The sequence below is a fragment of the Ixodes scapularis genome, unplaced genomic scaffold (assembly GCF_016920785.2).
Source record: "Ixodes scapularis isolate PalLabHiFi unplaced genomic scaffold, ASM1692078v2 PGA_scaffold3__209_contigs__length_174095766, whole genome shotgun sequence".
Classification (NCBI taxonomy): Eukaryota; Metazoa; Arthropoda; class Arachnida; order Ixodida; family Ixodidae; genus Ixodes; species Ixodes scapularis.
Window position 1 is genome coordinate 108,136,403 of NW_024609868.1, and position 19,521 is coordinate 108,155,923.

General features: G+C 42.7%; 1 protein-coding gene across 1 annotated transcript; it reads right to left on the bottom strand.

The window, feature by feature from the left end:
* Positions 1–18,168: 18,168 nt before the first annotated feature.
* LOC121046780 lies at positions 18,169–19,091 on the bottom strand. Its single transcript, XM_040501394.2, has one exon. The coding sequence runs from the start codon at positions 18,987–18,989 to the stop codon at positions 18,291–18,293; it is 699 nt and encodes a 232-aa protein (XP_040357328.1). The 5' UTR covers positions 18,990–19,091; the 3' UTR covers positions 18,169–18,290.
* Between the last annotated feature and the right edge of the window lie 430 nt (positions 19,092–19,521).

A 19,521-nucleotide genomic window follows, 5' to 3' on the forward strand; every position in this document is an offset into this window, starting at 1 on the left:
AGTAAGTGACCATATACGCCTATACAATTTGTTCTAAAGCAGTAGCATTGGTGATGCGGAGCACAGCAGAATTTACATTGTGCTTTGCGAAAATCTGACCATGCCGAACCCACACAAATTTGTATCCCTTTTCTTTTCCTTTGGTTCGCGCCATCCAGAAGAGTTTTTTGTTGGCATCTGTGAGGTGGTCGTTAAAGTAAATTCTAGGCTGAGATTCTTCATGAGGCAGAGATCTCAAGTGGCCGCGACATGCCATCCAGCGTTCTTTGAGAGGAACCGAAGAAAAATGAACCAAAATTGGGGGAATGGCATCATGCCTAGCAGGCAGGCGGTGTGCAGCCTCTACATGAGTGAGCTGAAAGCTATCAATGTTCAATTGACCTGCTAAGTTTGCGAGGATGCCATTGAGGTTCTCCTTGGAGGAAAAAGGAATACCGTGAATTTCCATGAAAGATTGACGATTGGACTGATCGGTGGAGTTTTGTGCGGCTTTCAGTAGTTGAATCTCAAGCGCTTGGTCGTTCTGGGTGGCTTTCAGTTGCTGATGTTCAAGCGCTTGATTGGATAATTTTGATTGCAAAGACCTATTTTCTGCTTGGAGTTCCTTGACTGCTTGGTCTTGAGATTTTGTCGAGTTGACAAGTGAGTCATACTGGGCCGAAACAAAGGCCACAGATTCTTGCATCTCGGTTACGGAGTCGCGCAAGGCGTCGACCGCGAGCTTCATTGATAATAGGGCATCGATTTTGGGGTGCAGGTCTTGGAGATTATCAACCGAGGCTTTCCAAGAGAGCAGAAGATCCAGTTTCTGATGAAGCGTTAACAGCTGCGCTCCGAAATCGGTGCACTCGGTTTGAGAGCTTTGGGTGTCACAGTTCAAAGTAGGATTCTGACTTGAGGACCCGTCGCGACATGCAGGGCATCGCCATTTCTCCTGCTTGGTAGTGCTCATAGCCTTAAATGTGCCGTCAGCAACCCCAGAGCACTTTTTCCCCAAATGATATTGTCGTAAACAATGTCGTCAGCAACCCCAGAGCACTTTTTCCCCAAATGATATTGTCGTAAATAATAATAATAATAATAATAATAATAATAATAATATATTTATTTCACACAAATTGGAATTCATGTACTAGATACGGGCATATCAAAGCCTGCAGAGGGCTTGTATGATGACGCCCATAAAAAAATTCAAAAGACGATTACCATGATTCCACAATGTAAGACAGAAAGTCGAACTATAAAACACAAAAAAAAAGCATGAAGAAGAAAAAGAAAAAAAAAGCGAAAAGTGTTAAAAAAAAGAAAACACGGAAGAAGAAGAAAAAAGCACTTAGAAAAAAAAACACGAAAAGTGTTAAGCGAAATCAAAGTAAAATGGGAAAAAAATAAACAAAAGGCGAAACTAAGTTAAAATTACCTTAGCTAATTACAGTTCAAGCTCGGAGCTTGCAGACACAGCAAAGAGATGCTAGATGAAATCAAAGTTGGTGCACTTGAGTTCTTTCTTCAGTTGTTTCAGTGATGTAATGGCAATGAAAGTGTCAGGGAGGGCGTTGAACAAACACGGAACGTAGTAATCCCGAGTGCATTTACCGTACCTGGTCGAACAAACTGGCACTACAAAACGAGGAACGCGACGAAGTATTCTGGGAGACTGAAACGGTGTTTTAAACTCATTTTTCCAAAAGCTACGGAGCACTACCGTTTGTATAAAAAGAGAACGCAAATTAGGCAATTGAAGACTTCGAAAAATATCACTGTTGCTGGAAAAATTCGAATTGTATGCAACGCTTGTCAGGATTCCTTTCAATAAAGAATTAACTTTGGACTGCCAACGACCCGAACAGTTGCCAAATACCGTAACACCGTATCGAAGGATACTGTAAGCAAGAGCATGGACGATTATTATTCTGATACCGACTGGCATAAAGAATTTAGTATTGTAAAGCATACAAGACACAATCCGTAATTTGCTACAAATATATGACATATGTGTGTTCCAAGACATATCAAAATCGAAATGTACACCCAAGTATTTTACGTGATCGACAGACTGGATTGAAACACAATTGCATTGAGCACAACTGGAAGGGTGAAGCAAAAACTTTACTTGAGCCTGGCGTCTTTTAAGAGGGTTGTGAAAACACACCAGCTTTGTTTTAGAGCGGTTTATGTCTAGGAGATTATCGCCGAACCAATCCATTATATGAGAGGCGTTTATTTCGAGTGTGCGGAGTGAGTCAGAGAAATTAATATGACGTGACACAAGGAGAGTGTCATCGGCATATTGGTAAATTTTACACCCGTTGATAACCTGGGCCATGTCGTTCACAAAAATATTGAAAAGTAGAGGAGAAAGAACAGAACCCTGAGGCACTCCCGCCAGTAATGAAAGCGGAGAACTCTTAAAGTTTCCAATTAGGACAAACTGGGACCTTTTAGATAGAAAGTTTTCCAGTAAAGAATAAAACGGGCCACGAAAACCAAGGCGATATAATTTTGCTAGGAGCAACTGATGGCTGACAGTATCGAAAGCCTTGGACACATCAAGAAAGAGAGCACATGCAAACATATTACTTTCGAATGTTGAATATATGTAATCAGAAAAATCATCAAGGGCCGGTTGCGTGCCTTTCCCAGTAATGAATCCGTACTGAGTAGATGAAAATATTTCGTTCTTATCTAAAAAACTGTTCATTGTCAGAAAGAGGTGTTTCTCCAGAATTTGTCCTAAAATAGGTAGAATCGAAATGGGGCGATAATTTGCAACATTGGATCGTTCTCCTCCTTTGAAAGTGGCCGCACAATAGCAGCCTTGAGCTCATCAGGTATGCTGCCAGACGTAATGAAGCCGTTCAGCATAGTGAGCAGAACGTTCTTAATATATGTGAAATTTCTCTGAAGATCATAAGCTCGAATATCATCAATACCGGGAGATTTGCTGGCTTTAAAACTAAATAAAAGGGAGCGCAGATCCTTCTCGTCCAAGCAAGGAAGGAAAGCTGACGCCAAAAATGCATTCTTTAGTGTGCATGAGTTCACAGGAGGCGTTCTTCGCACGCCAGAGTATTTAGCAAAGAAGTCGTTAAAGTCGTCTGCTAATTTTGAGGTAAGTGACCCGAAATTTCGCTCGAGGGTTTGGTCAATAGAATTTCCAGAACCAGTTCTTCGGAATTGATTAATCAGTGACCAAGTTTTGGCTGAACTAAATCTGAATTTTTCGAATTGTGATTTAAAAAACTGTCTCTTTGCAGAACGAATGACAGCGTTTACTTTATTTCTTAACTGCTTGAATTCATTTTGTAAATCTTTGTTGCTTGGAGATCGGCGACACCGACTCCAGAGGACCTCTTTCTCTTTAATAATCTTAAGTATATTACTATCTAGCCATTGATGATGAGGACGCCGCTTTTTCAAAGTAACAGTTCTACTGGCAGCGGCAGTAAGCGAACGAAAAACTTGAACAAAACTTGAGTATAAGTCAGCGTTATTAACTGTACCTAAAAAGGCCTGCCAGTCATGAGAGGAAACTGACTTGTCGAAAACAACATTGTCAATAATTTGGGCTTGTCTTGAGCTTTCGCATTTAGAGTTTGACGCCATTGTGTGTGTTAGTTGACACCCCACGAAGTAGTGATCTGCTAATTTTTCCTGAATTACAGCAGATTCCACAGAGACACCTGGTGCTCGTATTAAAATATGGTCAATGCAGGAAGTGACTAACTTTGTCCCTAAAATTTCTTCTCGGGTTGGAGCATCAACAACGCATTCTAAGCCAAAGTTCGACAAAATGTTAAGATAGTCGCATACGATGGAATTGGCTGCGTTCATTGTGTCTATATTAAAGTCACCCACCAAACAAAGTTGCTGTATAGAAGATAATGTGGAGAGAGTTGCCTGCAGCTCATTCAAAAACATTCGAACATTTTCTGAAGGAGGCCTGTAGAAACATAACAGAGCAAGTGAGAAGGTGGAGTTGTCAAGTTTGATAGATACATTTTCGACGTGATAAAAATCTAGATTGAGGGGAGAAACTTGCCACATTTGATGTGCGAAAACCACTATGCCTCCGCCACTACGGTTTGAACGCGTGAAACAAAAGTTGTTGTAGTCTTTGAGAGTGAATTGATAAAGCATAGAGTTCGAGACATTAATTTCCGTAAGTATAAATGCATCGACATGAAACATAATATTTTTTACCATTATAAGAAAATGATCCCAATATTTTCGAAGGCTCCGGATATTAACATGCAAACATGTAAAAGTCGCACCTTTTGGTTTATCTAGCAAGGTTTGAAAAGAGGAAAAATTATTACATTGGGAAAAGGTGGCTCTCATAGCTTAAACGATTTTTGCAATATCTCCTACGGAGTTGATCCGTAGGAGAGGCGAGCCTTCACTCTTTCTTGCATAGATGTTTGCATGTTTTACCCAGATATACTTGTAATGACTTTCTTTTCCCTTGTTCCTCGCCATCCAGAAAAGCTCACGGTTGGAACGGGTGAGATTGTCATTAAAGAATAGCTTGGGCTGACTGTCAACGTTACTGAGCTCTCTTAGTCGTCCACGGCATCTCATCCATTGCTCCTTGAGGGCAACGGACGCAAACCTGACCAGTATTAATGGAGCAGTGTTTGGTTTGTCTGCCTTCTTCGGAGGTAGACGGTGGACGGACAGAACATCCGATGGCGTAAACTGTGACAGGCCGATGTTAGAGGCTAAGTCACAGAGAACCATGTTCAGGTTTTCTTTTGGCGTGGAAGGCATGCCCTGAATTTCCATGTTAGGTAGGCGATGTTGTTGCTCGGCGTTATTCAGTTCTGCTTGAAGCAGGTGAATAGCATTTGCCTGCTCCTTTACTGTGTTTTGGAGTGACTGGACTTCCGCCCCAAGGTCTTTGGTTACTTTTCTTTGCTCAGTGATTTCAGTGAGAACCGAGTCGTACTGAGCACTGAGGAAGACAACGGAATCCTGGACCTCTTGGACGGTTGTCCGCAGCAACTCAACGGTGGGTTTTAAGGCCAACAAGGCATCGACCTTCGCTGGAAGCGTGAGAAGCGAATCAACGCTTTGTTTTAACGACAGCAGCACGTCTAGCTTTTCGTTGATGGATGTTAGCTGGGCGGAGAAAGGGTGAGGTTCATCCTGAGATGTAGCCTCCATGTTTCCAGCGCCCGTGCGGTTGTCCCTGCTGCGACAGGTCTTGCAGCGCCACTTTTCTCGTTTGGCTGCTCCCATCGTCGTAAAGGTAGCCTCGGCAATCCCGGCACATTGACCCAAGTGAAGAGAACTGTTGCACTCCATGCACTTCATACATCTACCATCCGTCGGCACACACACGCCACACACGCCGCAGGCAGGAGGTGGGGACATAATGAAGAACGGGATACCCAGTTGACAAGAGACAGCGAAGAGGAAGAAGATGCAAAGGTTGGAATATGAACGTACGGGCTCACCGGAAGAAACCTGAAGGCACACAACTACGCATGCAGAGACCACAACACAAACATTGATGAAGGCGCCGATGATGATGCGTAGAAGTCTGGTTGAAGACGAATTCAGCGGAGAGGCATATGTGCTTTAGTCCGCAAGTGGTCTCGCCAGGATGAGACCAACCATCGGCAGAATAACGGTGGACTTGCAGTGGACTGAGTAGTCGCCCCAGACGATCTCCCCACCTGGTGTAGATGAAAGATTGTCGTCAGGAGCCTCAATTCGAAGAAGCCATAGAGAGACGAGGCAAATATTTCACAGCGGTGAAATGGCCTTCCGAACCATCAATAATAATAATAATAATAATAATAATAATAATAATAATAATAATAATAATAATAATAATAATAATAATAATAATAATAATAATAATAATCAATCAATCAATCAATCTTTATTATACAGTGCCCAGGAACAACCCTGGGGTCTTGGTGCTGGTACACATAATAATATTAATATACTTTATTTTCTGGTAGTGTCCAAAAACGGCCACGAAGGCCTACTTATTGGTGCACTATAAACAAAATCACAATCACATTAAAGATGCATTTCTCTGTTGAGGCACAAAATAAATCAATACTAACTAACAATACATTATCCAGAGTCGAGAGGAAACGTTTGTGCGGTCCTCATCCAATCGAAACAGAGGTTGCCACCATCCTTCCCCAAGAGTTCCACACCTTGATCCGTATAATGAACAGAGCATAATTCGGTCTCTTCATTTTTCTGCCCCTTTTTTTCTGCTATATATGAAATAACTCATCACATTTCCCCAAGTGCCAACACCAGTCGCTTCACTGTGCAGCACCATATTCAACAGATTGAGTAGAACAAGCTTTTGCCTTTGGTGATACATATCAAAGAAAATTTCAATTTTGCGGCTGCTAACGCAAATTTTGCTGCTGAGAACATTTTAGACCAGTGAGTAGTGATGTCAATTTATGTCTTGCTACCTGGTTAATGCATATCACATACGACTGGCTCAACGCGGAGAGTGCCACCAATAATCTCTTCCAAGAATCACTAAACTCTAGTCAGTGAATTTAATGTATTGGCTTGAACTAATACAGGTGAAAAGCAGTATGAGTTTTAATTTAGTATTATTTATTGAATATTTCGTTATGGTTAATCAAGCACCGCGTGTATTGTCAATTCGGAAAAAGAGAAGAAAAAAAAAGTCTCTGCAAGGCAAGTATCGTAGGTTCAACTGAATGTGCAACGAGAAATGACTTTAAAAAGAACACGTCAGGCTAAAAATATCATCTGAGATGACTATACCGCGAGGATGCATATGTAACTATATATATATTAACTTGGTTTGTAAACAACGCGTTAGTATTATGAATAAACTCGATTTAATCGTGGTGCCCTCGGACGCGCCCATTAAGGAATGCCGCCAAGTTTGAAAGCTTAGGTTACAACGGGCGCCCCACACCTGCCAATGTCCCTAGCAGCGAGGTGGCACAGCCTCGCTCTCTACCTGCTCTCTCTGACTTGGCTCTCTCAGGCTCCGCACCAAGACTTACTCGAGTAGGTCCAGTTTTGCCCGTGGGCCATATCATGTGATAACATGGATGGCGTGAGGCTGGACGCCAATAGGTTTCCAAACGCCGAGGTACAAAAACTTTACTCTGGCGTGAGATCGAGTAAAATGTAGACCACAGCATAGGTTTCCACGCTCCATCGTGCTCGCTCATCCTCTCGCGTTTTGTGCCGAAGGATTATTCGTCAGGCTATCGAAATTGTCTGTTTTAGGGAGGAAACCGGGGGAGAACGAGAAACTTATGCAGCGAGAGGAGTGAGAGTAGCGTGCGAAGATTGCACGGCGAGCGTAGGTCGAGAGCCTAGGATAAGAAAGCGTTCAAATGATCGATCGGTCATGGGGTTCACGGGCGTCATTTTGTAATATCAAATGGTTACTTCTTAAAAATATGAGCAATAAAAAGGAATTAAAGTAGGATGATTCGTTAAATGAAACGCGAGGAGTTTTGCGAATTTCAGTGCGTTTTTCTGCGTCAGAAGACCATGCAGCTACACTCGATAAGTTGTAAACGCCTCTGCCGGCGCTTCTGATCATTGTAACGTTATAATGATTTGATGCGCTAACTAAAATATGTTTGTTCGTATTGTAGCTCAATGCCTAAAAAAAGTGCTATACGTTATATACAGCATGTGTCAAGGGGTCGCATACAGCATGTGTCAAGGGGTCGCTTTAAAGGGATCGCATAAATTTCTTTCTCAACGTATCACGCTAGGCTATACCATAGAGGTGCCTCGAAGTGGAGGATCTTGTGTATCATGATTGCAATGAACTAACTTACCTGTGTAAAAATTTACAAATCAAGAATGTAAAATCCTTAGCTGCGACGTTCGTCTGCTGTCGAAAGACGTCTGCTAAGCTTGAGCAACAAAACCTCTTCCAAATCTCTCACCCTCGCATGCATGTAGTTCTAATTACTGAAAATAACTAATGAGATCAAGCATGGTGCTTTTATTTTGTCTTCATAAAAATTTCTTGTTGCAACCCATGAAAATTGGCGGCAGAAGAAATTGATGATTTAGTAAATACATTTTAGAGAGCATAAAATATATGTCCGTTTATTTTTTAAAAATCTGCACGGCCAATAAGCATAACAAATTTGTAGCTTAACGCGCAAAGCAATCAAATACTTACTGAAGAAAGTAATTAGTTACGGTCAAGGCGGAGTAATTTTAACTATAATTAATTAGACTTTCTAAGGTAACTGAAAAAAAAAACACATCTATTCTTTCAATTGCAGCGTCTAACTGTGAATAAATGTTTTTTTTTCTGTGCTCGTATAATTCCCGAAATTGCAAAAAAATCGGGTAACTCTTATTTCTAACATAATTGTTCTAAAAGTGCATGACTTGAAGTTGCATTTTATCTGAAAACGTCTCACCCAACATACACAATTTCATGTCAGGTTACATTGTAAACTAGGCAGGATAAAAAAAGGCAATAGTTCAGCTGATTTGTAACTTGTTTATTTTCATGTTTGCGACATGTTCTGAGCCCCTTGCTTTTTTGACATCACAGTTCCTTGCAGGCTAGGCAGAAAAAAGAAAGACAGCAGACAATAGTTGAGCTGATTTGTAACTTATTAATTTTCCTGTTTGCGACAGGTTCCGAACCCCTCCTTTTCCGACATCACAGCTCCTCACAGTCTAAACAAAAGAAAAAAAAACAAAAAAACAAAACAAAACAGTACAGCTGTTGAGTTGATTTGTAAGTTGTTTATTTTCTTGTTTGCGACATGTTCCGAACCCTTGCTTTTCTGACATCACCTTCGGGTGATATTGATACAATCTTACAGGAGATAACTTGGCAATGTGCTAGGCTAACCGAAACGCCGCTTATATTATGACAGCAAGTCGAGTAAAACCGTTCCCTAAATCGTGGTCACGTTATCTTGGCGTCCTCCGTTTGATGTTGCACAGGCCGTGCGCAAGAATCAGGTTCTATGCGCGAATTACACTGGATACTAACTTGGCCCAGATAGAAAGATAACGAAATATTGGCGCTTTGGAATCTTCTAGAAGAGATGTTGAACCAAGGCTAAGATTCCTTAATTATGTTCGTTTTATATTTTTGTAACAATATAAAGGAACCAAGAAAAAAGTTCTAAAGAAAATAAAAAAAAGCCTCAGGCAATTGAGGAGAAATAGTTTTGACACGATAATCTTTTCGAGAGCTGAGGACTCTCTAGTTCCCGCTCCATTGGAATCAAGTCAGGCTCTTCTTCAGTTCTATTAAAAAATATATAAATTAACACTCCCTGCGCAATGTAAGCGCTCACGACCACACTTGTTAGAATCTCTCTATTGAGGAAGGGAATAGCACACACGAATAAAAAAAAACGAGCAACGGCAATCAAAGGGCACAATGTATAAACGTACATCCGTCAACGTCAAGAGGCACATCATTGCAAGAACCAGGCCTTGAGGCACAGATGGTGCCGGTAGCCTCCTTTTGTACATTCACCGTCGGTGTCTATAGAAACTGTGAACAGAAGGATATTCAGGTTTAATCAGGAGTAGGAAGGTCTGATGCATGTGAGAAATGCAGCAGACCTCCCTACTGGATGATTTCGTGGTGTTCTCATGGACGGAAGATGAATAGCATGGCCAATCTGAGCGCGCAACGCGGGAATACTCATCAAAGCATCTCTTCAAAACCTCCATACAGACCCTTTCTAAACATCAAAGCGCACTAAGGAGAAGCGTTTAATTCAACTTAGGCGGTTAATTTTAGAGGGGTGAAGCAAAAATGAGTTCATTATGTCTCGCAAAATACTAAGCTCAATTGTAGAAAGTTGCATAACAGCGTTACTTTTAATTGTTTTGTACCGCATGCCAGGACTCACAGGGTGGGAAAAAATATACTAGATAAAACACAACTGACAACAACGCGATCAATGTAACGACTGCTTCGAAGTTGCACTTTCAAAACAACAACAACAGCAACAACAACAACAGAAGTTTTATGATGTTTTTTTTTTACCACTTCGACATCAGTGCAGTCGTACTTCTAGAGAGACCGCTAAATTAACTTTGCTGGAGCCAAGATCTATAATTATCTGCCAGACAACTTAGTTTAAAAAAAAAATCCTACTTTACAATCCGATGAAGCTAATCAATCAGCGACAAAAATGCGTTGTCATAGTGCTCGTCGTCTCTGCGCGTTTGATATCACCGGCTAAAGCAATCGCGCCCAGCGAATGATCCCGCGCTATTTTCTGCCGCGTGATTAAATTAGTCAGGGATAGCAAGTGTGTACAAGAATAACGTACGTTAGGACGATACACTCTCGGCGCTGCTTGAGCAACTCTATCAAATTGTAGAATTGGCTGCGGTCGGAGTTCAAAGTGAAACTACGGTGCCGTGAGTTAAACTGAAAGATGTGACCTGTTTTGTAGCTATTGTTTCTTTCAAATTCTGTTCCAGTTACCTGTCGAATTCAACAAGATCCAGGTGCGCGTACCGTACTCTCCGTTTCCAGGGTGTCTTGTGTCCATTAAGTTATTTTTTTATTATTTTTTAGACCTTGAGATTAATCGATATATATATAAAAAAAGTGAAATGACCGACTCTCTCGGTCGGTAACAGCTGAATTGACAAATTCACGCGTCTCAGGAGAGGGAAGGCGGAAGAAAGTGAAGAAAGCACCGCCATCTTTTATTCCCCGACCGGGTCACACTAAATATTAATGATATCGACCAGTCAGAAAATCAATAGACGAAGCGGACAAAGAATTCGAGTTTGATTTTTGTTTCCTCATTCTTTTCCTTTTTTATCGCCTCCTCAATTTTTGCTACGGGGAGCGTATGTAATCTTCAGCTGGACAAGCTCCGAGATTTTGTTCTTGTTTTAGGGTTCAAAGCAACACCCAGTTTATAAATTGTGAACCATATATCCCAACCTTTCGTTTATATATAAATATATATATATATATATATATATATATAAACGAAAGGTTGGAGATATTTTACCTAAATGTTCTAACCTGGTTCTCGAGGAGTGATAGCGTATATCGATGTTCTCCGTCTGTATCGAACTTTTGCGAGGATATAGTGATGGGAAGCATTTTGTTTTATTCTGCACTTATTACTAAGTAAGCTGCTAAGTAGACATATGACGTTATTGGCTAAACGTCCGCGCTCTTTTCATGTGCAATTTTGCATAAATATTTTTGTAAATTAAGATTTTTTCGAACTCCCTTTATTTTCAAAGAAGCTTGAAGTAGCCTTGGTTTAGATTAACTTATCGCTGAATAGGTAATTAAATAATAAATGTTCTTTCACTCTTTGTAACCAACCCTTTACGCAGGTTAACGTACTTCGATGTTTGCATTACAAGCTTTATGGCGTCTCACAATTGCTTTCGAAGGCCATTTGATCTGTCATAAATCCTTCAGGACGGTAGAAAATCAGCTGTACAACTTTGAAACCTTTTATTTCTGGGTGCGCTGCGCGAGGGCTTCGCTAGTTTACCTTGTGTATATTACTTCTATTAAACGTGTCTGGTGTATAGGAAAAAGGAGAGGGGATGGCTATATGAACTGTGTGACAATACTTTCTTATTTCTGAGCCCCGCTCCTTCATATAACAGTGTATTGCAAAGGTGTTATAGTTGTACAAAGGCACACGTGAAAGAACCGTACGTGTTACTTCAACGTGGAATTTATATCTATTGATTTGGTCATATCTCCGAAAAAAAAAACCCGCAAGCTTCGCGAGAAGTATATAAGACAGTCTGGAGACATCACTGTGGTCCACAGATAAAAACTGGTTTATAACAGAACGACCTGGCGCGTACTTCGTGAATGGTAAACAAAGTTACACTAGGCTAAGAAATAAGTTATTTATTTGTGCTCCCTTTGGTGCAGAGTGTCTATATTTCGATTGAATTCGCCACAAACGCGACGGCCTTCCTAGCTCTGGTAATGTTAAGGCTTCGGTGAATTGTCTACGTATTAAAATAGCGCGGTGTTATATACAAGCTTAACAGGCTCTTGTGTAAACTTGGGGCGCCATTATAGAATTAAGTATTGGATCATTGTTAACGGGCACATTCCAAAAGTGTATATACCGCTCTTGTAACATGTTAGATTAAGATGAATTCACATTGTTAAGCTATGAATAGAGTTGAGCACCTGTTGTATTAACAAAACAGCATCAAACGGCGCGCGTATAAAATAAGTGTAGCAAAAGTGACATTTTTCCTGCGTCCTTAAGTCTAAAAAGTGGTGCCGCCTTCAACAGTTTGTAACAAGTGGTACCTAGCTGTAGAACAATATAGTACAGTCAAAATACCAAAACTAAGCGACCAAATTGACGGTACAAATATTTTCGGTCCAATAGATTGAGCCTCGGGACAGCAGAACAATGCGTACACCACCATTTGAACTTGCTAGATTCAAAATGCGTCGATAAATATATCGCATTACAACCAGGCAACCTTGGGGTACATTAGTGTTATATAAAAAAAATATGTATAGTCACAGTCGCAAACCAGCCAGTAGCCCCAGTGGAACTGTTGAAGTACACTTAAATGTAAAAAGAAAGCAGGTTCATTCCTTATAATCACTAGTCTCCAAAAACACCATCAAGATCACAGGTTGCAGGTTGCGTAGAATGGTGGTCCCTGGAAGCTTCTGCCGTGTTGCTTCCCTTAAAGGCATGACTATCATTTCGGCCTTCGCACAACGTAACGTCATGGGCTCAGATGTTTTGTAACCACGGTGGACAAGGCTCGCTGATACACCTAAATTAATCAACAATATGAAAAGTGCTGGCTAGGAATGCTTTACACTTTCTAAGCAGTTCAAAGATCACAGCTCGCGTGGGGCTTGGACCCTATAAATGGCGGCCATGGTACGCGCCAGTGTCACTCCCTAGGCTCCACTCGCTTGAGGTCCCGGAAGGCGAAACACACACGACCACACTTCCAGTGAGGACAACGAAAATAGGAACCATCTATGCCACTTAGCGTGTGTTACGTCCTCTCGGTGCTAGGAACTGGCTGGTCCGCGAGTCCGTCCTTGAAGATGCACGCCACCGAGACACTCCTGCCTCTGTGCTCCGCGTCCATGGTGGCGGCCTGCGGAAGACGTCCGTTGACCACTGACTTCCGGCCGTTGCCCCCCACGCGCATGGTGAAGGCCGCGATGTCGGCGGACTTGGAGAAGGCGAAGCAGATGGCGAAGCAGGGCGTAAGCAGGGCCACGGCGCCAAAGACTGTCAGGCAGAGACCCTTGATGGTGTCCACGTAGAGGACGAGGAAGACTCCTCCGGAGAGACTGGCCACGCCGACCACCAGGAAGCAGAACACAGTGCCCCGGGCGTCGCCGGCCACAGAGGCGATGGTCACGCCCGCCGCACGCGGCATGGCGCCCGCGGCTCGTGTCCTGAGCAGAGGGGGAAGATATTGTATAATTATTTACAGAAATGCAAAGTTTACAAGAGTAGTGGTGACATGATGATAATACAAATAATGCAAAGGTGCGAGCGAGCTGGAGAAGAATGACACTAATAATCCCTGGAGAAGGGGAACAAGGGGGACAAAGGACAAACACAAATTTCCAAGCACAGCTAGGTGACCGGTGCGCGTCCGAAAAAATCCGCCTGGTCATGGTATCGAACCAAGGATCTCTCCATTTCCTGTGGAACGCACTACCTACTGAGCTAACCAGGAGTGAGACGCCAGTAGAGCAAACAGGTTTTATCAGATGCCACCAGTCTAACACCAACAAAGCCTGCATTTTAAGCTTATGATGATAACGCAATCAATGCAAAGATGCAAGCGAGCTTGACAAGAATGACGATAATAATCTCTGGAGGAGGGGAAAAGGGGGGACAAAAGAAAAACAAATCTCCGAACACAGTTAGGTAACCGGTGCGCGGCCGAAACAAAAAAATCTGCCTGGTCCTGGTATTGAATATGCTTTGGACCCCATGCGAAAGATTTTGGCAAAAGCTGACTGCAGGGCCGCATTCGGCATTTCCTAAACCGACCCAAGAAGGACCGTGTAGGTGCCCCGGGAAGGACAGAAATTTACGTTGCCAACCGACGTGGCGCAGTGCAAAGCGAGGTAAGTGAGAGGAACGGTTGAAAAACATTGAAGAATTGAAAACATTGATTTATGCGGCATGCGGATAAGGACACCATCAAAGATAGAGTAGCCCTTGTTTTAATGACAACCAGAGAATGGCCAAAACAAAGTTACTAGATTGATGAAAAACGAACGAAAATTTTATTTGAAGTTTTACTTTTCAGTTTGCTTATATTGTCATAAGTTGGCTTTTAGATTTTCTGCAGATTAACTGGGAAATATAGCAGTCACTTGTCGAAGATAGAATAATGTAACGCCTGACGTTCGACGCGGGGTACTTCCTGGTCTGACTATAATTCGTTTTAGCGTTAAGTCTAAAAACAGCTGACGCTACCAGCGGATGGGATCAATCAGACAGCCTCAAAAGAGCACCATTATGGTGTTTGCCATGTTTCCGTACGTGCTTATATCACCGTGACCAATTATAAAACGAAAAGGTCTAGTGACCTGTGATTTGGACGATGTTTGATTGGTTCCATTAACTCATAGCATCGGATGCGTCTGGACTTATGCTGAAACGAAGTATGTATCCTTTTTAAAATAGGGCTTCAATAATTGATGTGCGTCTGAGTCCTGGGTACAAATTTTTCGTAAATTTAGTTTTTAATTTTTAGATAGGTATACAAAATCATCCCTTCTAATTTTCCAAGGTAAAACAACATAAAAACATAACTTTGTGGAGATGTGCGGCATAGCATAATTATATCTAAAAGTGCTGGTTCTAACGGCTAGTTTTCAAGCAGTACAAATTTCTATACAACAACACATTGCTCATTTTACGTGCTTATACACACTGCTTATACATCATACAAAGTGCAGTCTGCATACAAATTCAAACGTGAGTCACCACGACATTCATGTTTCGAATGCCGCATGGCAATGATTTCAAGGAGAAACTTGGCACGCGGCATTCGAACCGCGGATGTTGCGCTGACTAGTGTTTGTAGAGCTTCTTTTGTATGATGTATGAGCAGTGCGACCCCAACATTAAGATTTCGTATTTCGACTATTCGCGTCTGCAATACACCTTTCCGGAAAATCCCAAGAGACCTTGCAACGAAAGGAATTGTGGGGCTGTTCGGATGTATGCCCATGTCGCTTCGAGCGCTTCGTATATCCTGGTATCGGCACGATTCATTCTTTCGTAGCTGTGCAACGACATTGAGTAGGAATATTTCTTAAGCAAGCAAAAAAGCGCCGAAAAAAATACAGGGAATATTTCTTACTTTACACCAACTTCCTGGCACTATAGTGGGACCCAAGAATACTCGAACGAAACACCACTGACCAAGAAGCGTCTTCGTCGCGGCGGAATTCAAAGGATGAAAGGCGAGCTTTTCTTTCAGTCTCTCCTTTGCGAAATTTGATGACGGAGCTGTGGAGACAATGGCAACAGTACGATCCCCGGGAATGCGTCATAGAACTTTGCGATCCCAGCCGTGACGATATTCAAATGCTGCTCACACAGTGGACGCAAAGACTGCGTACGCATTCGATCTGGGCTCCTGACAATCGATGCCTCGACATGCATTCGGGTAGTGGCCCGTGTCCAATCGCTGCAACGACGACGATAGCCGAGCCATAGCAATGTATGGAACCCAGTGCGTGTCCTGTGCTTTGCCAACCACTGATCTCCACTAGAGGGGGCTGGATGGTGCGTTGAGCAAACAGGTATGAAGTCACCGGAAGTAAGCGGCTGGTTCCGGAAGTGAGCGCTTGGCAGGCTTTGTCACCTTTCCGAGTGCTGGTTCAAAAAGCGTCGAGGGCGCTGGATTTTCGCTTGTTCCCTCAAGAGAGCCTGCTTGTTGCTCAGTAAGAGCGCATGCAGACCCGAGAAGTATCATGAGAAGCCATTCAATGTGAGCATTTTAGATTCTAGTTGATCAAGGCTAAATATGTCCCACGTTCAAATGCCTCATTCTCGGGACTTAATCCAGAACGGGAGTATTATAGCCCAATCAAAGACACAAAAGCATGGTCCAAAACATCGACTGAAGCCCAGCGCACACCCAACTTCCGGGGCAAGCATCGAACTTCCGGTGGCTTCACTTGCGCCACGCTCGGACAGCAGCTATGCGCTATCCAGCCCCTATAGTATACATATCAAGGTTGACAACCCCAGCGCATGGCTATGGTCAACATTGGCGGCATATAATCGGCTACAGATCACGTGTCCGCTTGTTCTGGCTGCGAGTTGAGGGGGTGAACGGTGTTCGTTTTTCTTTAATCTTTTTCTGGAACTTCTATTGCGTGGCGTGAAAAACGAACGCGCGTTTCATAGGTAATTAAGTCAGGGACCTGTTTTAAGCGGTATTCGCGCAAAGTACAAAAATTGTTGCATCGCCCCTGTAAAGGTTGTCAAACCTGTTTTGCTTTCTTTTCGCCTTCTCTGCGTCCTGAAAGTACGACTGTTAAACCAACGTCAACCTCGTCTTCGCATCCTGGACAAGTTCACGTGCCGTACCATTTGAACGTTAAAAGGCGTAAAGCAGACGCTGGGGCTCCACATATTTCCAGAAAGATCGATTCAAGTATGATCCTGCAGTTCTTCGAAAGGAAAATACCTTCCTTTAGTCCGTTCATCCGTAAAAAAAGAATGTCGGATCTGGTGACTCGGTTCAAGAGCAAAGACTTGCAAGAGTGCAACGAAGGTACTCGGCGAGTTGCTCATATCAAGAACGCATACCCGACGAGAACGGTAGAAAGGCGGTAGGTGGTCTACATCTTCGCGGGGATTTGTGTCAGCGACAAATTTGCAGAGGGAATGCTCGTAAAATAAATACGAGGAAAGCCTGGGTCATGAAAACTATACTGCATCTCATAACTTGCGTGCGGCAGAGACAAAAACACAGGCGCGAGGGCCTGGCTTTTATAGTTGCTTTCCTTTCACGAGCATTTCTGAAAAGATAGCACATCTGAAAGGCCACGTGCCCTCGCCAATGCCTTTGCCTTTGCTGCATACAACTCCTGAGATAGAGTATAACTCATCAAGCACGCGCGAGAACATTGCAGTCAATAATCACTGACAGAATGAGTACGACATGGAGGTGCTTCAGTTGTCCCGCCTTCAGCACCATCTTCAAATACCTCGATAACACTTCGGCCGTGTTCCAAAATTTACTCGATCTAACTACAGGGTAAGGGTTTTGTACCCTTGGCGTTTTAAAACCTACCTGCGTCCAGCGTTTTTCAATCTATGCTGTCACGTGATACGATCCGCCGGAGTTACTCAGATCCATTTGGGTAAGATTTGGAACACAGCCCCAGAGACCTCGTGAGCTTCGAGTCTGCACGCGCAGCCGAAGCAGGTCAGAAGGCCGCGAGCGCGTGCAGAAGGCCGGGCGTCAGAAAGATACGCCCTGCAGTGCCTTATCCTGTCAGTTGACACGCCCGTCATAGTGCGTTTGGCGAACGCGAAATCAGCTCGTAAGCGGTTTGTTCTGCAGAAATCACTGGCAGAATGTCGCGTGCAGAGTGTCTGTGATTTGTTTCTTTCCTATACACGCCTTACACACGCGTGAGCTTACACCCTCCATTGTTGACCTTCTTTTGTCTTACCGCTCATTTACACTGGAAGCGGATCCGCGTTCGCAAAGCGGTTGCGAACGCGGTTGTATCAAGATTCAGTACAATTGCACGCGCACTTGATGTTTTCGTGTGCGCGTGCTCTTGTACTGGATCTTTATACAACCATGTTCGCAACCACTTTGCGAACGCGGATCCGCTTCCAGTGTAAATGAGCGGTTACCGAGACGCCGAGCCACTGATGCAGGCATTGACGAGCCTCCACAAAGGCCAGTGCTGGGGAGAAAGACACAGTAAGATCTAAGATGGCAGTAACCTGTCCTGCTATGGTAATAACCAAGTGAGGTGAACAAAATACGAGGATTTATTTATTATTTATTTATTTACATACCTCTAAAGGCTCCAAAGGAGCATTACATAGAGGGGGGTGTCGTATAAACTTTTACATAATCATACAATATTTTACAAGAAAAAATAGAAGACATCGTGTCACGCTAAACAGAACCTTGAAGGGAAGACATTACATAACAAAAAAGCCACACACGCACTCACATCATTGGAGGCAGTCGACGTGCTAGAAAAAAAGCAATAGACCCAGCGAGCGAGTAACAAACATACAGGGCAATATATGATTCATTCACTTTAAAGATTCACGCAATAACAACATAAATGTATCATGATCAGTGACCGTCGCAATTTCGCTTGCCAACTCATTCCATTCAGTCGCCGCTTGTACGAACGGGGAGTATTTGAACAGATTAGTTCTTGCAAATGGAATATGAACTTTGTAACAATGATCATGACGAGGGGAAATGCGAGCCGGTGGGAGAATGTTGTTTTGACGGAAATCTGAGGAACTATGATAGAGTTTATGAAAATGGGATAACCTTGCGAGGTATCTTCGCTGGTGGAGAGTCAATAAACCAAGTGAACTCTTAAGTTGACTGACGCTTATAGGTGAATACGTTTTTAGTATAAACCTGGTGGCCCTGTTTTGTAATGATTCTAAATTATTAATTAAATATTTTTGATGCGGGTTCCAATTTATAGCTGCATATTCCAACTTGGGCCTAATGAGGGTAGAGTATGCAAGTAGTTTCGTTTCTGCTGTTGCCATATATAAATGCCTTCTTAAGAAACCAAGTGACTGGTTAGCCCTCCTAAGGATATAATCTAGATGAGTGTTCCAGGAGAGGTTGGAAGTTAAGTGGACTCCTAAATATTTATATGTGGATACTTTATCCAATTTTGAATCTATAACTTTGTAGTCGTATTGAAAAGATGAGCGACGATTGGTAAATGTCATTATTTTTGTTTTATCTATATTTATCTGCATTTGCCACGTGTCACACCATGAAAGTATGATATCCAAATCACTTTGAAGGGCCAGGCAGTCGCTTTGACTAGATATTTGACGGTATACCACACAGTCGTCTGCAAATAGGCGAATCTTTGAAGAAATGTTGTTCGGGAGGTCATTTATATAAATTAAGAACAAAAGTGGTCCAATAACGGATCCTTGAGGGACACCAGATTTGACATGTATAGGTGGTGAGGTGATGTCATTTGCAAGTACTGATTGTTTTCTATCGTGCAAAAACTCACGAATCCATGTAATTACCTTATCATTAATTTTGAGATATTGTAGTTTTTTTATCAGACGACTGTGTGGTACACGATCAAAGGCCTTCGAAAAGTCTATAAAAATAGCGTCGATTTGTGAGGATGAGTGAATACAGGTATGCAAATCCGTTACCAGTTCAAACAGTTGGGTTTCACACGAAAGACCACGTTGAAAGCCGTGCTGATTGGGAAATAGCAGGTTGTTTGAGACTAACCACCGAATTCAGAAACCTCACTCAAACTAC